General features: G+C 36.7%; 1 protein-coding gene across 1 annotated transcript in view; it reads right to left on the bottom strand.

Moving 5' to 3' along the window:
• The window catches only part of LOC138710919 (alpha-tocopherol transfer protein-like), a 151187-nt gene that overhangs the window by 8483 nt on the left and 115688 nt on the right, over nt 1-27016 (bottom strand). Inside the window, exons 4-7 of the mRNA XM_069842116.1 lie at nt 24197-24347; nt 15079-15272; nt 5131-5241; nt 2249-2393 (exon numbers count right to left, since the gene is read on the bottom strand). Of these exons, the coding sequence (XP_069698217.1) occupies nt 2249-2393; nt 5131-5241; nt 15079-15272; nt 24197-24347 (601 nt within the window). The remainder of the gene's footprint in view (nt 1-2248; nt 2394-5130; nt 5242-15078; nt 15273-24196; nt 24348-27016) is intronic.

The following is a 27016-nucleotide window of genomic DNA, read 5'->3' as shown; positions in this document are numbered from 1 at the left end:
TTTAAACAGATCATGTAGGCTGTAGGAGAGTTCGGAGGCGACGCGCAGCGGGATCTGCAGCGCGGAGGATCTCAGGGCATGTACGCCATTCCATCCCGGGTAGTGCAATGGGCTCACCCGAGCGGCCTGCGTGCGAGGACAGTCACAGTTTGTACCCTCCTCTGAAGGGAGACTAATAGACAGATCGTGAGTAAAAAATATTGGGTTAATGGATACGAAATTTGACAGAGAAGTACAGAGCGTTCGCCTACGGGTGGGGCCAGGAAAGCGGCTTGCCTGCGGTGTCGCTTGCGGGAATCGTCTATCCCAGAGGTCTCCAAAAAGCGTATCGTATTTCGTGCTCTCGATGCAGCCCGCCGAACACAGTGTGCTGTAAGGGGAAGAGACTCGTACCTCAACAGATGGGAGCGATCAGTGGGGGATCGCGGCAACGGTGTTGCTTATGTTTACAAATAATAACATCAAAAGAATAAGAAATATCATACGTTTGTATATTATTTGCCATGCTATGAAGCTGGAGCCCCGTCTGTTGCTATTGACACAAGCCATTGCAAATTAAACCTCTTCTGTTCTATGGTGCCTTTCAGTGCCTGGAAAAGATCTTCTCCAGTTGTATTTTGTAATTACATCTAGAAGACATTCAGACACAGTAAAATGTTCATTAACTCCTCGGATGAGCTTTGTCATTTCTATCTGTGCTTTCGTCCAATGCAAGTGAGTAAGCTACAGACTGGTTAATTGTGGTTTCGACTTCAGATTCAATTACATTTACAATCTTGAAATTGCTTCTCTGAACTGCAATTGGAAACAATTTAATTTTCTTAAACTTTGACTTTGTTCTGGACATGGTATTTTAGTAACGTCCTGTATGCACGATTTTACAAATGATTCTTCTGTAAAGGGCTTCATTGACTTCCCAATATTCCAAGCTAGAACATAGCTAGTAAGAAGCTTTTATTGTTTAAGACTGAGGACACGTGTGTGATTTGTGTTTGTATTTTCTTGTTTTATATTTATCAAAATATTTGTAGGCCTACGCACTTCACCTAAAATTAAACGAAAAACTATATGTTTGTCATGCGGAACTGAGTGTAAACGTTTTGTAATACACTGATTATTATGTATAACCAACAGTTATACAGATAGCCCCAAAATAAATTCTTTTCACATGTCCCACATACCTGTAATTGTATGATATTCTTTGTGAAGAGTCGAGTATTGTCGTCGCATGTTGAATTTTAACACACTCTTAAGAATTTTCGAACAAATTAAGCATTTCACATTCTCCCCACTAACTCAAAAAAAATGTATCTTCCTATTCATCCTTGAATGTACTACGTCCATGATTAGAAGACATTGTGAAAATGTGGAACACTCCGACCAACACAATGATAATGGCAGTCCGCCACTACTCTTCGTTTGCGCATAAACATTGAGTACAGTACAGGTGGGGATGGGTGAGGCGGAGCGGCTCATTACGTACTGCCTTCGGTTCCGTTCAGGGGCTTACTCGTGAGTACGCTTTTGGAGACGTCTGGTCTATCCGTAAGCTTCCGCTTTCTGTACCATACTCTGTAGGGTTTTAATTTTAAAAGTTTAGCAGCAGTAAAGACTGATGTTTTTGAAACACTAACTTCCTGTTAAACACGTCTTAGAGATTTATAAGGAGAGCGTGTAAATGATGGACTGATTTCATCAATTTTTCTTCCGTCAATACTCTTCGTTTTCGCTTAGGAATTGTAGCATTTATCGACCCTGTTGTTCTTCATGTGTTAACAAGACGTCTAACAGTTTCTCTACCCTGAATTGGAGCACCCGGATATTTCACTTCAAATTGCCTACGCACCTCTCTACATGACTCTGTTTTCACATATGCATCATACATAAAAACTCTCAGTTCAAGCGTGAATTTTGCTTTTTGCATTGCCAACAAATTTTACACACACGCTGAATATTTAAGCAACTATGTCAAGGAACTGCACTGTACGTGTTAAATACTGCAACATCTGGCTCACAACTGATAACTTGTCGACGTTGATGCCCTTGATTGTCGAGCGTGTCTCAACAACTGCGCGCACAAAGCGGTGTATCAATACATGCCGCTTTCCTGGCCTCACCCGTAGGCGAACGCTCTGTGTATTAGTCTTCAGAAGTAGTGTTTATCTATATCTATATGATCAGTTATAAAATACAGGGAGTACTAAAGAATTCTCGTCTAGAAGACAGTTTTATTTACTGATATGCTTACCTGAAACTATTTTTTGGTTATTCAGCAGTGAGTCAATCCAGTCAGTGTAGCTGTACTCCGGGCGCATTCCACCGTACTTCTTGGGAAGAAATTTGGGATCTACGTGCGAATGGAGTGACTCGAGGTCGTTACCGTGGAAAAAAATCTGAAACATGCACAGAAAACGTGATAGTCATTACGTAATGCTATATTGCAATCGTGAGAGTCTCTTCAAGTCTAATAATGTCGTTACCAACAAGCTTCAGACATCAGCATTTACAAGTCATTATATCAATATATATTCCTGACATTAAGCAACATTTTGACCAAAGTATCGCTCGGTATCGCTCAAGTTCATTAATAGCCATCACAGTTTTATCATCTCTGAAATAAAACATGTAGTTTTGACAGTCTTCTACCTCAATGAGTTGCGTGCCGACTATGTTTCTCGGCTTTTCCGACCCTAAAATCTGCCACACTACTGCAGTTAAAACAACGATAGAGAAAGCAAGACTAACAGCGCCCGCAAAGCCGAAAACCCGCACGACAATATTGCCTACGTCGCGTCGTTGATGTAAAGATTGCTTGTGAGTGTTTCAAGACTTCGGGGATGGTCACCTCTCGAACGTCAAGCAGCCTTGAATCGTCACAGTTGTTTATATTCACAAATCAGACTGAACTGTTATCTGTTTTGGCAACTGTTATATATTTATAAACAATCAAGTAGCCTATTTGAAACATCATCTCTACCTTTCAGTGTACTGTATAATAATCCGTTCCCCAATCTTTATTTAATTACTAGATCCTATTGAAAGGCTAGGATTTTTTTTCGTATGTTTGAGATCAAGTGTACAATCTCAAGGAAATATATATATAATTCATTTAGTGTTCTGCTCAAGGGCAAGTCTTTCATTGCAAACCCAATTTTATCCAGTCTTTCCTATTTTCTGCCGTCTCTTTATTTCCTCATATGATCCATATATATTAATGTCGTCTATCATCTGATATCTTCTTCTACCTCGAACTCTTCTCCCGTTCACCATTCCTTCTAGTGCATCCTTCAGTAGGCAGTTTCTTCTCCGCCAGTGACCCAACCAATTCTTTTTCCTCTTTCTGATCAGCTTCAGTATCATTATTTCTTCACCTACTCTTTTCAACACAGCTTCATTTCTTATTCTGTTTGTCCACTTCACAATATATATATTAACGCTTTATTTAACGCATGTTTTATGTTTCATAGACATATAAATTTATTTCAGAATTGTTTTTTTTTTATTTATATAACTATAGGTAATATAATGTAATGGAGCCAGAATATTTTGATAGCTAAGGTACTGTTTTGTTTAGTCTTTTTGTCTCAAACATTTACAATGCAATTTATTTCAATTATGTATGTTATTCAAAATTACGAAATCTTTCCACGTCGATCTAATGCTATTTCTAGAATGATGAGTAAGACTCAAAGCGCACGAGAGTTACGAGTCGAGACTCGAAAGACAAGTGCAATTAAGACAGTGAGCGAGAGCGGCAGTTAGTTTTGTTCATCTCTACACACTACGCATTCTTCTCCAGCCTTCATATCCGTATAATATACCTCTGCTGGTGATCTGCCACTATACGGTATATGATTTGTCATAACCCTGTCAGGGGGTGAGATCCTATGGGGGCTGCTTCGGTGTTACTGACACTTACCAATCTTTGGACAAACTGCTATGGATATCCATTGTGGTGGATGGTGGATTTGACATCATGCAGCACAGGAAGTTCCCTATTTTTCGAAATGGAGATGATGAAAATAGAAATGAGTAGAACGTTGATGGAAAAACGAGGGAAAAACGGCAAAACCCCGAGAAAACCCCCCACAACCTTGGCTTTGTTCACCACAAATACAACTTCATGGCTGAGATCTGAACTTAGGTCCGCGGTTCTCGTAAGTCAACGCTCTGACAACTGGGCTACGAAGGCGGGTAACTGCCGCATACACCCATGAAGCAGGCTAGGAATTGAATAATTAGATTAATCTAATTTTTTAAATGTTTAGAATCGCTTTTCTTTTCAAGCACGTGATTCACTGCTTGGTGCCATCGTATCGATTCAGCCACAGCACCAAGGTCTGACAGGAGACCATACTCCCGCCTCCCTGTGATGTTCCTCTGCAGCCTTCTCAGATCGATGACATCTGTTCGCAATTCACGTGCCTGAATCTGCTGCATCCTTAGCCACAAGAACCAGCCGCCGTCAATTCCACGACTCACCAAGGCGCCATCTATCCGAGGGAGCTACGCTTCCCCGTCCGCTTTTTAGTTTTTTGACTTGTTCCATATTATAGCTGTAAGCATGTATGAATACCATGGAATGTTAAGAAATACAATACAGTACAATACAAAGCCCCTGTGGCTTCTCTGGGGTATGTGCAGCTCCCACAGACAGATGCCATCTGTAGGCGGACCCTGAAATCACGTCCGCCAGGTCAGCCTGTAATTATTGAGGATGATTAATGAAGTGGTGTTAATGAAGGTGAAATGAATTTAAGTTCAACGCCGAAAGTTACCCAGAAATTCTGCTTCAAATGGTTCAGAGAAAACCTCGTAAGAAACTCCAACCAGGTAACTTATCTCAACCGGGATTTGAACCCAGGCCCGCTCGTTCCACTGTCAGGCAAGCTAACCGTTACTCCGTAGCGGTTATTTTGAAAATTTGACAGTTTCCTATTATAGTAGACACTTAAGAGTAATAGAGACTCCTATATTGTTGAGAATACGGTACATAGGTGAAAGACCAAACGAAATCACTTCCATGGATTGCAGAATTATATTATAGTATAAATTATCACAAGATTGAAATTATCAGTACTTTTAATACGTTTGGTGGAATGATAAAATATTATAAAATAAAATACATACCTTTTCTCTCATTCTTTCGTCCAGAAATGGTTTAAAAAAAGCAAACATGATGTCAAATACCCAGGATTCGTTGATGATGTGAATGGCGTGTGTTCTTATTGGAAAACTTGTCTGAAAGCAAACAAAACATAATAGTTACATCCATAGCCTTCTTAATTTAAACGTCAAGCTGCCATGAACATAGTAATTTTCCTATTGATTTCTCTCCGTAATAGAGACAATTAAATCAATTATTGGTTACTATTATTAATGGCATCTTTAAAATACAATTTATTTTAATGTTGGTATTATAAAAGTAAGTATCAGGGAGCGAAACTTGTTGCCCGTTGGAAGAGAGGCAAGTGGTGTCAGGTTAGCTGTGTTCTGGAGTCCCTCTACTGTGTACAATAGAAGGCAGAGTGGGTCGTGCTCAGTTGAACCACTGTGCCTTAGTTGTTCGCTGTTTACTTGTTTTGTGCTGCAGTCGACGAGTAACTTTTTAATTGGTTATTTTACGACGCTTTATCAACTGCGACAAGTAACTTACATCATGGGCTAGATACCACAGAATTCCGTATTAACTTCGAAAAAAAAAATTGATAAAAATAGTATATTTCGCTTTTTATAACTAATTAGTTGTAAGATTAGTTACTTACTTACTTACAAATGGCTTTTAAGGAACCCGAAGGTTCATTGCCGCCCTCACATAAGCCCGCCATCGGTCCCTATCCTGTGCAAGATTAATCCAGTCTCTATCATCACACCCCACCTCCCTCAAATCCATTTTAATATTATCCTCCCATCTACGTCTCGGCCTCCCTAAAGATCTTTTTCCCTCCGGTCTCCCAACTAACACTCTATATGCATTTCTGGATTCGCCCATACGTGCTACATGCCCTGCCCATCTCAAACGTCTGGATTTTAAGTTCCTAATTATGTTAGGTGAAGAATACAATGCGTGCAGTTCTGTGTTGTGTAACTTTCTCCATTCTCCTGTAACTTTATCCCTCTTAGCCCCAAATATTTTCCTAACCACCTTATTCTCAAACACCCTTAACCTATGTTCCTCTCTCAGAGTGAGAGTCCAAGTTTCACAACCATACAGAACAACCGGTAATATAACTGTTTTATAAATTCTAACTTTCAGATTTTTGGACAGCAGACTGGATGATAAGAGCTTCTCAACCGAATAATAACAGGCATTTCCCATATTTATTCTATGTTTAATTTCCTCCCGAGTGTCATTTATATTTGTTACTGTTGCTCCAAGGTATTTGAATTTTTCCACCTCTTCGAAGGATAAATCTCCAATTTTTATATTTCCATTTCGTACAATATTCTGGTCACGAGACAATCATATACTTCGTCTTTTCGGGATTTACTTCCAAACCGATCGCTTTACTTGCTCCAAGTAAAATTTCCGTGTTTTCCCTATTCGTTTGTGTATTTTCTCCTAACATATTCACGTCATCTGCATAGACAAGAAGCTGATGTAACCCGTTCAATTCCAAACCCTGCCTGTTATCCTGAACTTTCCTAATGGCATATTCTAGAGCGAAGTTAAAAAATAAAGGTAATAGTGCATCTCCCTGCTTTAGCCCGCAGTGAATTGGAAAAGCATCAGATAGAAACTGACCTATACGGACTCTGCTGTATGTTTCACTGAGACACATTTTAATTAATCGAACTAGTTTCTTGGGAATACCAAATTCAATAAGAGTATCATATAATACTTCCCGCTTAACCGAGTCATATGCCTTTTTGAAATCTATGAATAACTGATGTATTGTACCCTTGTACTCCCATTTTCTTTCCATTATCTGTCGAATACAAAAAATCTGATCAATTGTCGATCTATTACGCCGAAAACCGCACTGATGATCCCCAATAATTTCATCTACGTACGGAGTTAATCTTCTCAAAAGAATATTGGACAAAATTTTGTACGACGTCAACAAAAGTGATATTCCTCGAAAGTTACCACAGTTGGTTTTGTCCCCCTTTTTAAAAATAGGTACAATTATGGACTCCTTCTATTGTTCTGGTACAATTTCTTTTTCCCAAATAGCAACTACAAGTTTATAAATTTCGCTATATAATGCACTTCCACCCTCTTGTATTAATTCTGCTGGAATTTGATTGATACCTGGAGACTTGTACTTTTTCAGATTTTCTATCGCAATTTCGATTTCTGAAAGCGTGGGTTCGGGTATAAATGGCTCAGCAGTTTGTATTTCAATTTCGTCCCGATCATTTCTATTTGGCCTATGTACATTTAGTAGTTGCGCAAAATAGTTTTTCCATCTGTTTAGGATTGATGGAGAGTCTGCAAGCAAGTCACCATTCTCATCCTTGATCACGTTTACCCTTGGCTGATATCCGTTCTTAAATTCCTTTATACCCTTATATAAATCTCGAATGTTTTTATTCTTACTATTTGTTTCTACCTCATTCTGTTTTTCCTCCAAGTAACCTCTCTTTTTATTCCTAAGTGTACGACTTGCTTCCCGTCTTTCATTGAAATAATTATCTTTCTTCTCCTCAACTGGATCCTGTAAGAATTTCAATTTTGCCTGTTTCCTTCTTTCTACTGCCATGCAACAATCTTCATCAAACCACGGTTTCTTTTTCTTAGTTTCATAATAACCTATGCTCTGCTCAGCTGCAATTTTGATACTATCTCTGATATTTTCCCACACGTCATTAACATCTAATTCTTTCTCAACTTCGTCGGAACTTTCTAAAGTGGCAAACCTATTCGAAATTTCGACCTGATAATTTTGCTTAGCTTCCTCGTCCTTTAATTTCAAAATATTGAATTTAGTAATATTAACTTGTTGCTCTACTCGCTTGGCTACTGATAATCTTTCTCTTAATTCTCCAATCACCAAGATAATCGTATTAATTTCATATAAATTGGAAAGAGATTTTTATGTGAAAAAATAACCTTGTATTACGCATTAGGCGTCCAAATAATGATAAAAAAGGTTTCATTCATCAGTTTATTCAGCAGATGCACAAGGAACCAAACATAGCAGATGTAAATTCAGCGTAATTCAACATGAGAGCTCGTAATGCCTCAATCACGTCAACTTCAACATTGAAAGTGTTGGATGATTGCTTCAGAACTAAGTGAGAAATGCCACACTGCAATCAGTACTTTTTACATCCTTGAAGTAAATCATTGTTTTAATGCTCTCTGTGAGTGCATTAACATTATCAGCATTTAGATCTATCTGAACAATATTTTCTGGGTTGAATAAGTCATTTAAATTGACAAACAATGAATATGCTTCATGTAACTCACATTTTTCAACTTTCTTAATCACCAGTTTACTGACACGCTTAAATAATTCTTATATTTCAATCTTTAAGTCCAAACTGAAATGGTTAATTAATTTACCTACTGACGCCCCTACGTATATTCATTCTACGCTTCATGTCATTATGCAGAGATCTGTGGTCTCTGCCTATCCCTCTCCACCGCTGACCATGACTACTCACGCGCAAGTAAACAAACCCGTACCTATAGCCAAAGAACAGCAAACCTGTTTCATCGGGCAACAAGTTTCGCTCCCTAGTAATTACAAAATCAACATATTAAACAATGCAAATATAATAGTTTATACAGCTGTCGCATCCGTTACTTTACAGCGGTGGATTTATGTTTTACCTAGAGACGCCATGGATGAATATATAATAGGATGCGAAACTTAATGAGTTTCCCGTAACACATACTAGAGGCGCTGTTGTAGAAATTGATCTTGTTACCACCTGTTGGGAGGAGGGGCGTTATTACATCTAGCAGCGCACCAAGTAGCGAAAAGAGTAACTAATTACTCCATGCATTTAGCAGCGCACCTGGTGACGAAAATGTTAAACTGTGCAGAAAATATTCCCTCCCACCCTCATCGATATTCAAAACTAACCCAATTTAAAATAAAACATTTACATTTTTATTCCTCACAGCATCTTCTACTGAAAATTCTTACCATAGCCAACAGGATGATAAAAGAGACGATCTATTTTACACTACCCAATTAAAATATAACCAGACAGAGACAAAAAATAATGCAAAAGGTTAGATAATTGGGATTGTATTCTTTTGGTATTTATTGTATAGCGCAATGGAAAAGTCTGCAAGATAGTTCAATTTATTATATTACTATTACTTTACAATACATTCAACAACACTATTTTTACAACGTCCATAAACATTACTGTTTGGCATACACTGCTTATACACACGTATCACTTTATGTTCAGTTACTAGCAAGTTTCTGTCTGCCATCTTGTCTCTTCGAGCAATATCTCGAACGGATAAATAGAGAACTCTGGGTAATGTACCCAACACGTAGTTCTAATGTTCACCACCTACGACGTTGGGCGCTGATCATCTTATTTCAGCCCCCCCGCCGCCAGATGGTGCTGACCGCAGTTTCGCATCCTATTATATATTTATCCATGGAGACGCTTTAACTGCGAGGTCATATTGCGATTGTCTGTTGCAATGATACATTGAACTTCCAATAATGGTGATATGGAAGATGAAGAAGAAGAAGAATAAAGGCTATTTCTTGCGTTAGAGAGCGAAGGTCTATCGTACTAGCAAAATATTTCTTTCGGCTGCAATATTCTTTTAACTTTAATATAATTGTGGAATGTTTACATATTTTTAAACTGAAAGGAATCTGTGAGAGAACTGTTATGCTTAGTTCTCTTTGTACTGTACAACTTCACACAAAGGGTTTATTATTTACTTACGACACTGAGAAAGTTTAGGTCTACGTATTTTCACATTGTTCTCTATATTAACACTTATTTGTAAGTCGTGGACGACAACGATATTTACAGATAATTAATTACTCTTTGAGTATGAGAAAGTCTAGAAAAATAAACTCCCTTTGTACTTTACTGACAAAACAAACACAATTACGAGTGGTCAGTCTGCACGAACAAAAAAGAACCATTAACCGGCACGTGAACGGCTGTTCGCAACATCAATGAAACTGACCTAGAACTCGTGAGGCTCGCACGCACTCGACGACTTTCACTTTCAGGCCGCGGGCGCGGGGACAAAACTAGACTAGGTTCAAGGACTGTCCGATCTATACGGAATATGGACCGCCAGTTTCACTAACCGCAATCGATACATCTTAACGAGTTTAAAGTATTTTCATTTTACATCTTGATTACACAACTTTTAACACTGTGTCACTTCGGAATATGTATGATAAGAACTTTCTGTGTTAAATTTTCACGTACCTTGTTAACATGTTTCGACCTATTTTGGGTCACCTTCAGAACTGATCGTTGTTGGTCTTGGCGCCTCTTGTTTCCTGTGAGGGTGCGTTCGTAGTGTAGAGTCAAAGAGTGTATGTTCTCAACACACAACTCAATTTCAAAACACCCCAACGATATTTTCAACACACAACTCAATTTCAAAACACATTATACAAGGTGCTGAGGAGAGTGCATTTTCAAAAATATACTATCGAAAGTCAAACGGTTTTCGTATTGTTGAGCGACAAATTTAGCGTATTTTATAAAAACAAGCCTCTTTCAGCCATTTACTGCAGAACATTGAACGGGAGCTCATTTTGAAGCTGGCATTTGGTAGGATATGTTAAGAAGTAATCCTTATTTTTACTGTACGCAGAGAGACAGATAATCTGATTTTACTTACTTTTAGGCTTTTTGCCAATTTGTAAAAATGTAAAAAAATATTGAGAAAAAAACTTGCATTATTAGGAGGGATTCGGCATTGTTTGCTTAGTAGTATGACAATAAGTTTCGTGGGTATTAAATAGATTATTTTCACACGCCTGGACTTGAACGGCGCAGTACCGCACGCACTGGCCGAGAGGTGAAGATAAACGAGCGTTGGGCGTCATTTTACTCCTGTGTTTATGAAAACTTGTTATAAAGCTAGCCCAGCTATGCGCTACTAGACGAAACATCACGTGTTTGTCTCCTGGTCTTGCTTGTCTCGGCTAGCTTCCCTCTCACAGTCAGCTGGTTAGTTCACGCGCGTACTATTTATTTTCTTTATTTGATATTTTCAATACTTTCTTATCAACCATCAGTAAAAATATGTGTTTATTTGTACTTTCAATGCGGAATCGAACTATATATTTTTAAAATATTTTTTCCTTGGCAAAGGCGTCTTAATGAGGAAAAATCTCAATTTCTCCATTTCCATAAAAAGTAAGAAAATCTGTTTATATGTCAATATAAACTTTAATTTCTCAGCATCAAAATAAACCATGATTTTGATCATTGGGTGAAAGGGTTTCGGAGCTACAACAGTTTAAAATTGCTAATTTGATGAATTACAATAAATTTAAATATTTTTAATTTAAACACTTTGAAGTTCTGATGCCTCAAACTTTGCAGAAAGCATTGTATCACAGTTCTCTACGTACAAAAAAAGTTTCATTGTATTTAGAAATTGTAAGGTCAATTTTCTCTATATTTCGGTCGATTTGAGATGGAATAGCTCATACAGTCACGAAGCTTGAGTTTATGAGGATACTAGGAACAATAGACTGTGCAGGTACTATTTCGCATTTCCTGTAATGAGGCGATAGTAGCGATCCTAGTGGTTAGCAACTATCTATGGATGCATATTTATTACGTATTGAGCTTCGTGACTGTATATACTAGTTTGTGGTTGTATCCCGTCCCGATAAACTTCTACAGGATGCAGAATTGTCCTGTACTTTTTTTGGATTTTTTAAACGTTTTTCGACAAAACTCGCCGACAACAATTATTGTGGAATTTCGAGGAAAAATCACAGTTCTTTTTTCGCCACTTGTAACAACCTTCGGCTAATTACGAGAACAACCAAACTGAACATATAGCCTACCACACTTCAGTTCGACCGGTAATAACGTATGGATCTGAGTCATGGACACCAACTAAAGTAGAAGGAGATCGCCTACAGTGTTTGCAGAGAAGAATTCTAAGAAAAATATACGGACCAGTATATGAAAACAACGAATAGCGGATACGTTATAATGAAGAAATCAATAAACTGATCGGAGGACAAGATATTGTTAAATTTATAAAGTCCCAGAGGTTGAGATAGCTGGGACACATACAGAGAATGGACGAAAACAAAATTCCCAAGATAATTTTGCAAGGGAAAGGAAAGGAAGACCTAAGAAGAGATGGCTGGATGGGGTCATCAGGGACCTAGAAATAATGGGAATGAGGGGTTGGAGAAAGAAGACTGAAGATAGGACAGGATGGATGACTGTTGTACGAGCAGCCAAAACCCACCCAGGATTGTAGTGCCAGATGATGATGATGATGATGATGATGATGATGATGATGATGATGATGATGACGATGACGACGATGTAACAACCTACATTTGCAAACATGTTTCGAAATCTACGCGAACGTTATGAATACTGTTTGGAACATAATGGAAAGCATTTTGAACATGTTTCTTTTATAGAGAACGTTATAATATTGTAACTTATACATTTTCAGTTCAATAAGCATTTTCAGTACTGTTTGTTTTGGCACATACTGTATTTAAAAATAGGGTTCATTTGCGTACATTGAATGTACAACATTGGACTCTCCGCTTCACTTTCTTAAAGGAAGTCATGATACGTATTTTAATGAGCTATAAACATTCAAAGGCTTTCAAATGAAATAGTAAGATAATAACTAGGTCATATACGTAGACGATTATTAAGTATGATATTATAACCTATTAATTTCGTAAAATTACAGGTAATTTGAACACTGCGGCTTTGCATATTGCAATGTCTACAATATATACGACCAGTGGCAGTGGAACGCCTTGAAGGTAGTTATACAATTTATACAGGATATCTTACGAGGAATGTGAAATACTTCAGGATAATCACATTCATACTGTCTGCTCAAGTGCTCAACAAAACCAAACACCTTCCAGAAATGTCTTCATTCCTACAGCCGAACTATTACAGGATATTTGAACCATGCCCACCCCATGCAAAATTTTCTCTTTCACTGCTGCACGAAAATTAAACATATATATACTTACCAAACAGAAATAGGTAATTTTAGGCTCTGAAACCTCACAAATAGATACCAATGGGCAAAATAGACATTTTAGACACCATAAAACCGCTTTCAAACGTTCATATTTTATATAAAATGTGAAGATATTTAACTAGTTTTAGTTTATCCCTACACAAAAAAATAGGTATTTAACCTAAAATCCGAGGTCTACGTTATTATAAAGAAAAATGCTAACTCGAAGCTATAGAAGCAGTGGGTCTATTCATTGATACTAGGTGAACAGTTTCGGAGCAGGGTATCGGTCCCGGGACCCTTCGCTTAGGGCGCGGACCCTCTACCGACTGAGCTACCCCAGGAACTATACACGACACCGTCACAATTTTTCCTTTTATATCCACACAACTCACATGAGCTGACAAGACGCCAGAACTCAACTATGAGTGCACACAAATACTGTGTGACTTAAATTGTGGCTTTCTGTTAACGCACCTCCAGTAACGAATGTATTATACAAATCTGGCTTTCAGGTAGAAGCTCCCTGTAAAGCAAGTTTGAACAATTTTTCCTTGAAATTATTCAAACTTGCTTTGCAGGGAGCTTCTACCTGAAAGCCAGATTTGTATAGTTTGAGGCTTCCTAGAGAAATTTTGGAAATCTCTCTCCCTGCCGACATCTATTTTAAAAGAAATAACTATTATCTATATCAGGGGTTCCCTACAAATATATATATATATATATATATATATATATATATTAGTATCTTATATATATATATATTAGTATCTTATATATATATATATATATATATATATATATAACATTGTTATTATATACCTTTATTATTATTTAACTTATCAGCTTTTCAAATGTTGTAAATTTGAAATTACTTGAACTTAACATTGTATTTAATGCATTATCTTAATTATTATTTGCATGTATCTGGTATGTGTCTCGAAATTTGAGGAAGCAATACAATAAAAATAATGATGAATGAGTGGAACAGAGAAAAATTCTCTCCGGCACCGGAATTTGAATCCGGGTTTTCAGCTCTACGTGCTGACGCTCTATCCACTAAGACACACCGGATTCCCATCCCGATGTCGGATTGAATCCCCTCAGTTTAAGTTCCACTTCTTTGGTTCCCTCTAGTGGCCTACCCTCATGCCCTGCGTCATAGATGTATGACAGTGGCACAATGTCCACACATGTGCAGAGGTGCACTCGTTATGAGTGACTGAGTGGCCGGGATCCGACGGAATAAGCGCCGTCTTAAATCACAAAGTGATTATTTTTCGCATATCATATATTATTACGATGTACCGAAGTACATATGATATTTCAGTGCAGAAATTCTGCGTCATCATATGATGATGGATGAGTGGAACAGAGAAAAATTCTCTCCGGCACCGGGATTTGAAACCGGGTTTTCAGCTCAAGGTGCTGACGCTCTATCCATTAAGCCACACCGGATTCCCATCCCGATGTCGGATTGAATCCTCTCAGTGCACCTCTGCACATATATGGACATTGTGCCACTGTCATACATCTATGAAGCAGTGCATAAAGGTAGGCCACTAGAGGGAACCCAAGAGATGGAACTTAAACTGAGAGGATTCAATCCGACATCGGGATGGGAATCCGGTATGATAGAGCGTCAGCACGTAGAGCTGAAAACCTGGTTCAAATCCCGGTGCCGGAGAGAATTTTTCTCTTTTCCACTCATCCATCATATGATGACGCAGAATTTCTGCACTGAAATATCATATGTACTTCGGTACATCGTAATAATACACAATAAAAATAAGACAAACAAGCATTGTTACGTCAGAAATAATGCATTACGTGAGGAAGTTAAATGTCTTTCACAATTATTGAATTATAGTACGAGTATATGAAATGTAATGAAATTATTTTGTCTTTTATCGTTACGTATGATTAGAACTTACCACCAAGAGCTCTACAGTTTTCTTTGCAATGCTGGGAGTGATTTGCCAGGCGTGCTGCAGGGAGAGTCCCGCTAAGTCAAAGATGCAGATGCCTCCCAGAATCTGAGCTCTCTGCTCCAAAACTGCCAATTCCAGCACTATGACAGTCGCTTTGAATACCTCTTCAACCGTGTAGTTGCTTGGATTCCAGTTACCTGTCATGACAGAATATAAGAACATTTTATTAGCTTGATAGAATGGAGTGTTTCAGAGGACAAATAACTGACAGCCCATGCACTAAAATAACAATTACAAACACACAAGCTGGAAGTGAAATAGCCCTGCAGATTGACCTATTGGCCCATTGCGGGCACTATATGCGATGATTATTCCAGTCCGACTGGTGGCCTGGATGCCATTTATAAATCCGATGCTGACATGTGGACCATCCTATCTCAGCTGTGACAGAGCCATGTCCCATTCCCAGACGAGTTCATTCATTCATTCATTCATTCATTCATTCATTCATTCATTCATTCATTCATTCATTCATTCATTCATTCATTCATTCATTCATTCATTCATTCATTCATTTTATTCCATAGATCTTACATGAGCAATGAAGCTTTAAGATGTGGAACAAGTCAAAATTTTACAATATTACAATTACAATTTTTACAAATTTTTTATAGTTTTACAATTTAGTAATTTTCTACAATTTTTACAATTTTGTGCAATTTTTTACAATATTTTGGCGAGATGTAGTGAGATGAGGTGAGGTCCGAGGATTCGCCAAAACATTACCCGGCATTTGCCTTTTGGTTTGGGGAGAACCTCGGAAAAACCCAACCAGGTAATCAAATCAAAAGGGGATAATCTAATCAAAGGGGTTGATGCCAAGGACTCGCCATACACCATCCGGCTTCAGTCCCACGGCTGTGAAAAACCTCGGAAGAAACCAAAGACCAAAGGGGAATCCAACCTAAGCCCGAACTCAGCTCTGGATCAGCAGCCCAGTCTACCTGATAAGCCCCAAGCTCTTAAATTCTAAATCAATACCGGAGACCCGTACTACCCCAAGATTTCATACCAGTCTATTTTTACTGTTGCAAATGATAGATGTTGAGAATTACTTTTCGTATTATAAAGAGAGTTCGTTTCTCGACTTGTATTCAGGAACTCCAATCACTTCTTACAGTACTGGACAGAAATACTCCAGCCTAAGGCTGTAAAAGTTGCATGTAAATGTGAACATGCAGCTCTGTTACATCCTTAAAAATCATAATCAAAATGATTGAAACGTGATAGGTCTCTTACTTCCGCATAAAACCGGAATATTATATTATTCACTATGGGAAAGTTACAGCATTTGATAGCATCCAAGAAATTTGTGCTCGAGGACTCTGTGTCTTGACCGCAAAGTAACCCGTTGCTGTTCTGACCCTAGTTGTCTGGTTACCGAAAGCAAATGATGCACTTTCACCGTCGTTTAGAGGGATCGATCCATTAAAAGTTGACCTATGGTGAACTTTCAAGACTCAGCTCATGAGATCGTGATTAAGAACGCCTTTTTATGATTTCGTAATCACTTCCTCGAAACTTTACGCTTCCCAGTAAGTTTCCGAACTTGCGGCTTATCGTATAATGTAGTACAGAATATTATTTAGTAACAAACAATCCAGATCTGGATTAGATTTGCCCCCGCACCCCACTGTCAAGAATTATTATAATTATATTCCGTTTGTATCCTCTTCCGTGGCTGAAGTTACAGCTTTTATAGCAAGCATGTCAGAAATCAGACACTGAAAGTGCAGTGTATGTGCGCGGAACGCCGGTCTGTGCAGATTGCGTCATTCACGTGTTGCTCTTACCAGTTCTTAGCCGGAGGGATTTACAAGAATCTATTCTGCGCTTCTAGTGTTCAATTAAATTGACATTTGGACATTATAAACACACTTAGCAGAAGAAAACAACACAATTATTGTCAGTGTCTATATTTGACAATAATTGTAACACAAGAAACAATAGACTTACTCAGTTACAATTCACAAAGTAGTCGTTTGTAAAGAATCATTTATTTACATGATTTGTATACAGTATTTGAAGAAAATATAAATATTGCAGTAATTTCGAAACAACAAAAAACGAACATAGTATTGACAAACTTTGGAAGATGAAGATTAAAGCTTTTAGCCAAGTAGGATCTTTTCCTCTCAGTTGACCTTGGAGTGTTGATATGTGTTTGAACAGCATTGTAAGTATGCCAAGATTTGTAAAAATCGTTCACGATTATTGAAGTTATTAAGAAGACCAACAGATAAAAACACACAAGTGGATTGTTTCCAAATCCTCAACGAATTATGTCGTACTGTAACATACTCGTAAATTTCATGTCATACAAACGATTAATATACAGTCACAACTGACAACAGGAACTTATGCTCTCCCGCTATCAGTCAGCTGTTTGTCAAGTAAATTTCCGGTATAAATATGATAACAATTCTTGAAGGGGCGTAGTGAAAATAACTTCACTGTCTGAAGCTTTTATTTTGAGTTAGTTACACCCATACAAGCAGTGACACTGTTGGATTGTGTATTCTATAGATTATCTTACAATTTAATGAAGTCCTCGGCCTCTACTAAGTGAATGCAGTTTTTGTCACATGCTGTTCCCATGGTAATGTATGTGCTTAACTACATTTAAAGCAGGGGATTTGTTACACTCGGTGGAAGTGATACGCCTGTGCAGATTGAAAGGGGCAATAGAATACATTGAAATAAATAAAAATCTATTATGCGTTTTGTAATTAAATGCATGGTTAGTTAGAAAATTACGCTGAACGTCTGCATAGTTTTAAGATGTAGATCGTCCCATATTAGTTGCAGATGACGCAAGTATAGTGATTACGGCCAATAACTACAACACATTTCAGTCTTCAGTAGAGGCAATTCTTCTCAAAATATGTGATTGGCTCTCAGCCAATAAATGATTAGTATTAAATTGTAATAAAACTAACATAATCCAATTTAAATCCTGTCAAAGTTCAACTTCGCAAATATCTAACCCAATATTTAATAACAGGTCCCTAATGGAAACAACAACAACCAGATTTCTTGGGTTACAAATAGATGTGTTAAATTGGAAAAATCATATTAAAGAAATTACCCTCAATTTAAGTTCAGCATGTTTTGCTATTAGATCTATGCTAGAGACAGTAAATGTCAATACCTTAAAAACAATATACTTTCATACTTCCGCTCGGTAATGAGTTTTGGAATAATATTCTGGGGAAATGCTACAGATAGTAACAGTATATTCCTATAAAAAAAAGAGTAATTAAAATAATAGTAGGTGCCAAATCTAGGGAATTATGTAGGACTATTTTCAAAAAACCACAAATAATGTCCATGTGTTAGTATATTTTTTTGCTAATAATCTTCCTCGTAAGTAATCGTGAAACTTTGTAACCGTTCAAAGCATTAATACGCGTAAAAAATGACTTTCATACTTCATCGGCAAATCTATCGTGTTATCAAAAAAAGGAGTGCGTTATATGACATTAAACATTTTTAATAGCCTCCATATGGATAAAAAAATGAAACTCAAAACATAAGATTAGTTAGGGCCAAATTAAATAAGTACCTAATTTCTCACGCCTTATATTCTGTAGGTGAATTCATGACCAGGCTTCGGTCTAGGGACACAGACTAACCAGTATGAGGTTTAGAGTACACGAAGTATTAATGACGTCATGACCTGTGTGGAGGTGTGACTGCAACAGCACAGGATGGTCCGTAATGTGCATTACCGTTGTGTGTATTGCTGCTTGGCTGCGGTACGTGTAACAGGCTTCGGCGTAGGTACATCTGATTGAAGGTTACAACTCACGTTAATACTTTTGTGCGAGATCGTGCATATTTGCTTGTTTTCCGCACAGAACCAATACGCGGTAAGTGTGAAATACCACATTCAGTATTCCCAACGTAACACACATAACAATTTCCCTCTTCTTACCGCTTAAGCGCGACATTCATTTTACTGCTTTAGGCTTTTAACATATTATTTTTAGAGACGTTTAACATAGTAATATTTATAAATTGGAAACTTACCACTGCAATTTCACCTAAATTCCAATGTTAATTATTGTTTTTAAATATTTGCAAAAATTAAGTAAAGTCTACTACTCCACGAAACTTATTGCATTCCTGATACAAGTAACATTAAGGAAGCCGTGAAAAAATCAACAAGATTCCAGATGCGGATGTTATTACTGCAATATGTTATATAAATAATATTGTTAAAATATTAAAATGAAAAATAAATCATTACATAACCTTACCGTTTGTTTTAAGTTCGCATTTATAGACTGGGGGGGGGGGGGGAAGACAGACGTATATCACGGCCTGCTGGAGTATAGTAAACACAGAAAACATTTTATAGCAACAATGTTGAAGAAAGATATTTTGGTGTTCTGAAGTTGCCGTCATTAAACAGAAACCAAGATGAAGATTTCATTGCAACTAATTAGAAATTCGTCTTTCAGGTATGCAATAAACGATCTTCGCACAAAATAATGTACGATACACGAGCAGTATGTTTGTTTTCATGTTCTCGGAAATTAAAAAAGCTCAACTACGTTTCGCTTTTTCAATCTTTTCCTCGACCATGAAAACGTCAACATACCGCTCTTGTAACGTATATTACTATAATGGTAGACATTTATTGTCTACACTAGGAATGTACTGTATATACTGCATCTGTACAGGGTGTAATATATTTTGTGCTGTACTGTGATGTAGTGTTTACATGTTGAGACACGAAGTAACGGCGCGCTCCATCTCCCAATTCACTCGACCAACACAACACTATCGTCTGTGCGTTCTGAACTTCATGCGTTTCTGTGCTCAGGACCGAAGCCTGTTCATGACATTCAACAACGCTTCATGAATATTCCTGTGTTCTATTAAGTAGACTATTAATACTAAAACTTTGTATTGTACTAGTAGACAGTACTGTAAGACTCTTCTGTATATATATATATATATATATATATATATATATATATATATATATATATATAGACAGACAGTGATTATAATTAAGACTTTATAGTACTATTAAGGTTTTTTTCGTTTGATATGTTCCGTATTCTAGCTGTGAAGCAATGTACGAATACCATGGAATGTAAATAAATACAATACAACAGCTCATCGCCGGTTCATTTAGAACTACACACGTGAATAGCAACACTCCGTTCCTTAGTCACTGCGGCAGGGTTTCCAATCTTTCTAATGGCAGGACATAACGATACGTGTTAATATTTTTATTAAATTTACAAGAAAGACGTATATTTTATTGAACAACTGAAAATAGATGATCATTTCTTATCAGTTTTCCCAATTATGATTAAAATCAGAATCGTACAAATAATACTTATCGAGTAAGAGAGTACAAAAATTGAGGGGAAAATTATTTTTTCCGAGAAATATATTCATTGGACTAAAGGCTGGTTCACAATAAACCGGGAACGAGAACCAGAATGAAAACGAGAAGCAGAGGACGTGAATATGAAAATTTTTGATTCACAATAAACCGAGAACGTAGACGACTATGCATATCGATATGCATGTCAATAACGATATGTAAAGTCGATATTACGCAATCTGATGTTATTTGTGTATAATTGACCAATGGCGTTCTCTCATGAGTACAAGGCAGCCGACATAAACACAGGTTAACCAACTTCGAAATTTCAATTGAAACATTTCATTATGTACGGTACTATAAATATGCCCATGCATCTTTATTATCACAACCTATTTTAAGTCTACCATAACGTAAAATAATTAGGGAAGAAACATTTGTAATAGAACAAAAATGAACACAACAGTAATTATTGAATTGAAGCATGAATATGTAGTGTGTAATACAACTAATACAGTAATAAAATATGATTCGCTTACGGTCGGTGTTCAAAGAAAGCCACGTATTCTCCTTCATTTTCTCATCTTTATACGAGGCGCGCCGCTTATCGTAAACGTGAGAATTTTCCTCAACACTCAAAATTAGAATCTCATCAAATAAAACTTGCCCCATGATGCACAGCACAGAACAAAATAATGCATAGGTTATATCACGGTCTTCTTTCTACAAAATATACGACGACAAAATAGCTCTTAGATGGCAATAGAATCAATCTAGTGGACTGTGATCGGAAACGAGAACGCCAAAGTTGAAACTTGGCCAACTCTCCGTTCCCGATCCTGGGCTCCGGCAAGCTTTTCGTTAATTGTGAATGCTCACATTTAAATGTACACATTTTAACAATTTTACCGTTTTCGTTTTCGTTCCGATTCTCGTTCCCGGTTAATTGTGAACCAGCCTTAATATGGTATTAGAATGTTTTGTTGTACTCTATCCAAGGAATAAGCTGTTAAAATCTATGCAGTAATATTACTTCCATTCTGTTTATTTTAGTGTTGTAACTAAAATTCAGTCTCGAATTAGATTCCCAAAGAGAATTCCACACATATATATGTTTCTTTGTAGGAACTGAGTATTTATCCTTGTTTTGTTCTTGGTTCGTGTTATCCTAGCCGTTGGCCTTTCATTATGCCGACTACATGACCGAGAAACTCACTTTCCATCATTGTCATGTATTGCTTCATACAGCCTGCGGATATTGGACAGTTCAATGGACTCCGATATCGATAATTGTATCTTACACGTTAAAGTGAACATTTAAGATGGAGACACCTATTTCAGATAAGCTGTAGGTGAAAGGTATGAAGAATATCACTACTGGCTGCTTGATTTCCCAACTTTTAGTACTCGTATCAGAGACTATATCGGAACAGAAATAAATATTTCGAAACCGTGACATTACAAACGATACTTTTAATGCTTTGTTACATCCAACTGATACTGATAATAAAATGTAGAATGTATAGGTATTTTAGGCATGAAATGTAGTACAACAGCTTTTGACATCATGATGCTACAGCAGCATCATCATTATGTTTGTCAACACAACAACCGTGACAATTCGATATATTGTGTAGCATTCTCAGCCCGCATTTGGGTAGTACTACACCCATGGGCCGGAAAAAAAAAGTGGCATGTAACAATTTAACATTTGCTACTATCTAACGCAGGGGAAGTAGCATGTAAAAATGTATTTTCAGCTCGATTTTTTCTTTGCTCAAAATTTTGCCGTCCTGGGCCCAGGTCTATTTGGCCCATACTTAAATACGGGCCTGAACATTGTCACCACCACCACCACCACCACCACCACCGTCTTCTTTTTCTTTCTTATCACAATCACCAATAACTTCTAACGTAGACATTGAATCTAATGCATCGTTGTCTACATAAGATCTACTCTTATTCATTATCATCACCATCATCATCATCATCTGACATAGGCATTTTCTTATAATGATGAATCATTCATTCATTCATTTAGTGTTCTACCCAAGGGCAGGTCTTTCACTGCAAACCGAACTTTCTTCAATCTTTTTATTTTATTTTATTGGGTTATTTTACGACGCTGTATCAACATCTAGGTTATTTAGCGTCTGAATGATATGAAGGTGATAATGCCGGTGAAATGAGTCCGGGGTCCAGCACTGAAAGTTACCCAGCATTTGCTCGTGTTGGGTTGAGGGAAAACCCCGGAAAAAACCTCAACCAGGTAATTTGCCCCGACCGGGATTCGAACCCGGGCCACCTGGTTTCGTGGCCAGACGCGCTGACCGTTACTCCACATGTGTGGACTTCTTCAATCTTTCCTATTTTCTGCCTTCCTTTTCGTTTCCTCATAATATATTATGATCCATCCTTACCCACGGAAACAATACTTCCCCCATTAGACATCTGGGAAACATTGCAGGACAAAATATTGGTTCCTATATTATTTATGCATGTTTTAATGTGGTCTATAACGATCTGGTCTTCGAAGATGGTATTTAGTATCACCCTGTATAATAGTCGATACAATTATGGTATCGTAACTATTAAAGTGAATAAGTATATTTGTATTATATGCACGAAATAGCAAAATTAATAGTACAACACCACAATCATCATCATAATCATCATCATCATTATCATATTTTCTTGGGTTCCACAATTAATTAAATCCGTTCCGATTTCAACATCATCCATTCCTATAGTGAGGGTAACATAAGAAGAACAGTCCCTGAACAGCAAATATTGCCGTCTTGTCAGTGTTGCCAACTGTTACCAGATATCCCACGATCCTACGTTCTGAATGACTGATTTACTTACCGTGCTTTATGTTGGAAGGTTATTCTAAATAATTCAATAATTTGTAACATATTTTCGTAGGCAAATTATAGATACGAGAAAGAGATCAACATGTCAAGTATTTTGTCTGGCCATATGAAATTCATTGGTTTGACTAAACTATTGACTCACGAGACCTAACCTAAAAATGTTTGACCACATGAAATTATTAGTACTAACTCCGAAAACTTACATGACTATAGTCTGGAATTATAACCACAACGCAACACATAAAATAACTATTATGTATTAATATTAATAATGATATTAATTAATTAATTATTAGTATGTTCAATTTTCTCTAGCTTCCAGTAACAGGCTCAGAAATCTAGTACAATTTTAATTTCATGGAACTGCAGTACCGACAAATATTGTCGATATTTGTCTCAGCTGCCAACATACCAATTACAAAATCACTACCATTTGTAGTATTTGTCAGTATCGAAATTCGAAACGAAGTTGGCAAAAGAAAATTCAACCTGCAAACTAGAAAATCACCACAATCCACTAGCATATGTAGTAATGGGGAAAAAATGGTTAGGTTTCACCCTTAAGGTATGAAGTGAGTTGACCCGGGCTATAGATAGGGATGATTGTTGATAAGGCTATTCGTCCGAGGACGGCACCTGGCTCTGTGAGGGCTGAGGCAGGACGGCCCACTGTCAGCATCGGTTTCATTAATGCCACCTGAGTCATCTGTCGGACTTGGACAACTATCGCATATGCAATATAGGGTGCAGAATGGGCCAAAACAAGCCTGAGCATAAGAACTCTTAAGTCAAAGCCAAACCGAATTACATTCACATAGATTATATATCTGCTTGCTCTTACCTATTCTGTAGATCATCATTCTCCTCCCAGTCTGTTCGCGATACGGTAAGACGGACAATACGTCATCGTCTCCGATAAATCTCATATTCATTGGTTTGACATCGTTGTGGATCTCTGGATTATTTTCTTTGAACTTGTAGTAGTTCACCATCTGAGAACAGAGACGTGAATACATAATTGTAACATTCAGTACAATAATAATAATAATAATAATAATAATAATAATAATAATAATAATAATAATAATAATAATAATAATAATAATTTATTTACTTATTTATTTATTTACTTATATTTAATGTGCTGTACAACAGCCAGAGCCAATTACAGTTCAGCACAAACAATATAACAAAAACATTAGCAATAATTTACAATAAAAGTACAAAGAAATAATTAAATTAATGGCAATTAATTAAAATGATAATTACAAATGAAATAATGGCATCATAAATGAAGAATGGAATCATATAAAATACTATTACAAAGATATACAAGATTATAATACAACGACAATAATGACAATGAATGGACGGGATAAAATGGATAACTAAACTACATAGCATAATGAGATAAAAGTAATTGTATTTGAAAATGAAAGGATGGAATCAAGTCAATTAATAAATAACAAAATGATACAAAAGTTAGCGAGAATAATATTAAAATACATATTTAAACAAAAGATATAAATGAAAACTGATATAAAACTTCAAAATATATACTACACATTAAATGGATTAAATGGATCCAAGCTTGATCCATGCAAATTCGCATATTTTATACATCTGCAGACCGGAGAGAGAGATTTAGAATTTCTATTGTAAAACATTTTATGATATCTTAAACCCTTAGCAGGAATGCGAAGACTGATATTGCTTAGGAAAGATTCACAATCAATATCACCCTTAAGAACTTTACAAAAAAATAAATAATCAAGATCTTGACGTCTGGCAAATAAACTACAGCAATTAAAATATATGCAGTTAATCTCATATTTATAATCATCAGAATTAGGTAAAAATCTATAAGAACAAAGGGAAATAAATTTTCTTTGAATATTCTCAAGCTTAGCCGAGTCAGTGGAAGTAATAGAGTTCCATACTACAGATGCATATTCAAGCTTGGATCTGACCAATGTATAGTATAAAATTAGCAAACACATAGGAGTAGAAAAAGAATAAGTTATAGATCTAATTAGACCAAGCATTCTTAATGAATGGGTATAAATATGGAAATATAATTTAGAATCAAGTAAGACACCAAGATCTCTAATAGTACCTTTCCTAGTAATTATGACATTATTAAGAGTATAATTAAATTTTTGGGAGGTTGTTTTACGTGTGAAAGAAATAGCAAAAGCTTTGAATTGATTAATTTTCATTCCGTTTTCAACAGTCCAAAGTGCAATTGAATTGATATCCTTTTGAAGAATTTGACAATCAGCCGAACTACTAATTTTGAGAAAGATTTTGAGATCATCCGCAAATAAAAGAAAGCTAGAACTTATTCTTTTACTTATGTCATTTATAAATAATAAAAATAAGAGAGGCCCCAAAGTAGATCCTTGAGGGACTCCACATAAACTATTAAATGGATCCGAGAGAGAATTACCTAGTCTAACACAAGATTGTCTATCTGTTAAATAGTTTTCAAACCAATTCACGTAGTTCGTGAAGAGACCAAAATTAATAATAATAATAATAATAATAATAATAATAATAATAATAATAATAATATAAACATCAATGTCACCATAAACTGAACTTGCCAGAGGCTAAACTTGGTAACTGTCAATATACCGATGGTAATTTGCGAAAATATCGATAATTTATCTAAATAATGTGGGCCATTTAGCACACACTATCCTCTTCCTTTAAGAATTTTGAATCACCGATAGACATTAACAACTAATACATTCCTTGGTAATATGCTCAGCTTAACTTAAAATGGACACACCTAGTCCCTTTGAAGCGGAGTCGTGCAGGCTGGCCCACAGCTCAGCACTGCTTTCGTGTTTGCACGCATTGGTTGTGCTTTCGCTTGGTGTGTGGCATGAGCATACAGTTACTTGTATACCGGACACATTACAAAATTAAATTATTTTCCACTGCTGTCGAACACAGATTTAAACACTGTCCTTATGGTACTTCTTTAATTTCCATCCAACTCTGATGTTTTAAACTCTCTAGCAGCGATTTTCTCCTTTATTACTTTTTCTCTAGAGAGAGACTGTATTTTAGCATGTATGCTTTCAAGGACTGTGTCTGTGATGAAAGTTTTCCGGGCTGCTATTACACTATCAAAGTTCTTCGACAAATATGTTTTATAAAATATATGGCAGTTTTCTTTTATAAACGTTTCTTTCATAAAAGATCTTTTATAAAATTTAAGTTCAGCTTGTTATCTTTGGTAAAAGATTTCTATACCTTGCAACAAATACAGCGGAACGCAAATATAACTGGAATATTGCTACCACAAAATTCTGATATCGAAGTATGAAGAAAATGAAAAGTTGTAAATAAATAATTTTTGTAATACTTACTTACTTACAAATGGCTTTTAAGAAACCCGAAGGTTCATTGCCGCCCTCACATAAGCCCGCCAGCGGTCCCTATCCTGTGCAAGATTAATCCAGTCTCTATCATCATACCCCACCTCCCTCAAATCCATTTTAACATTATCCTCCCATCTACGTCTCGGCCTCCCTAAAGGTCTTTTTCCCTCCGGTCTCCCAACTAACACTCTATATGCATTTCTGGATTCGCCCATACGTGCTACATGCCCTGCCCATCTCAAACGTCTGGATTTCAAGTTCCTAATTAT

This window comes from Periplaneta americana, chromosome 12 (genome assembly GCF_040183065.1).
Source record: "Periplaneta americana isolate PAMFEO1 chromosome 12, P.americana_PAMFEO1_priV1, whole genome shotgun sequence".
Taxonomy (NCBI): Eukaryota; Metazoa; Arthropoda; class Insecta; order Blattodea; family Blattidae; genus Periplaneta; species Periplaneta americana.
This window is presented reverse-complemented; position numbering and strand designations above follow the sequence as displayed.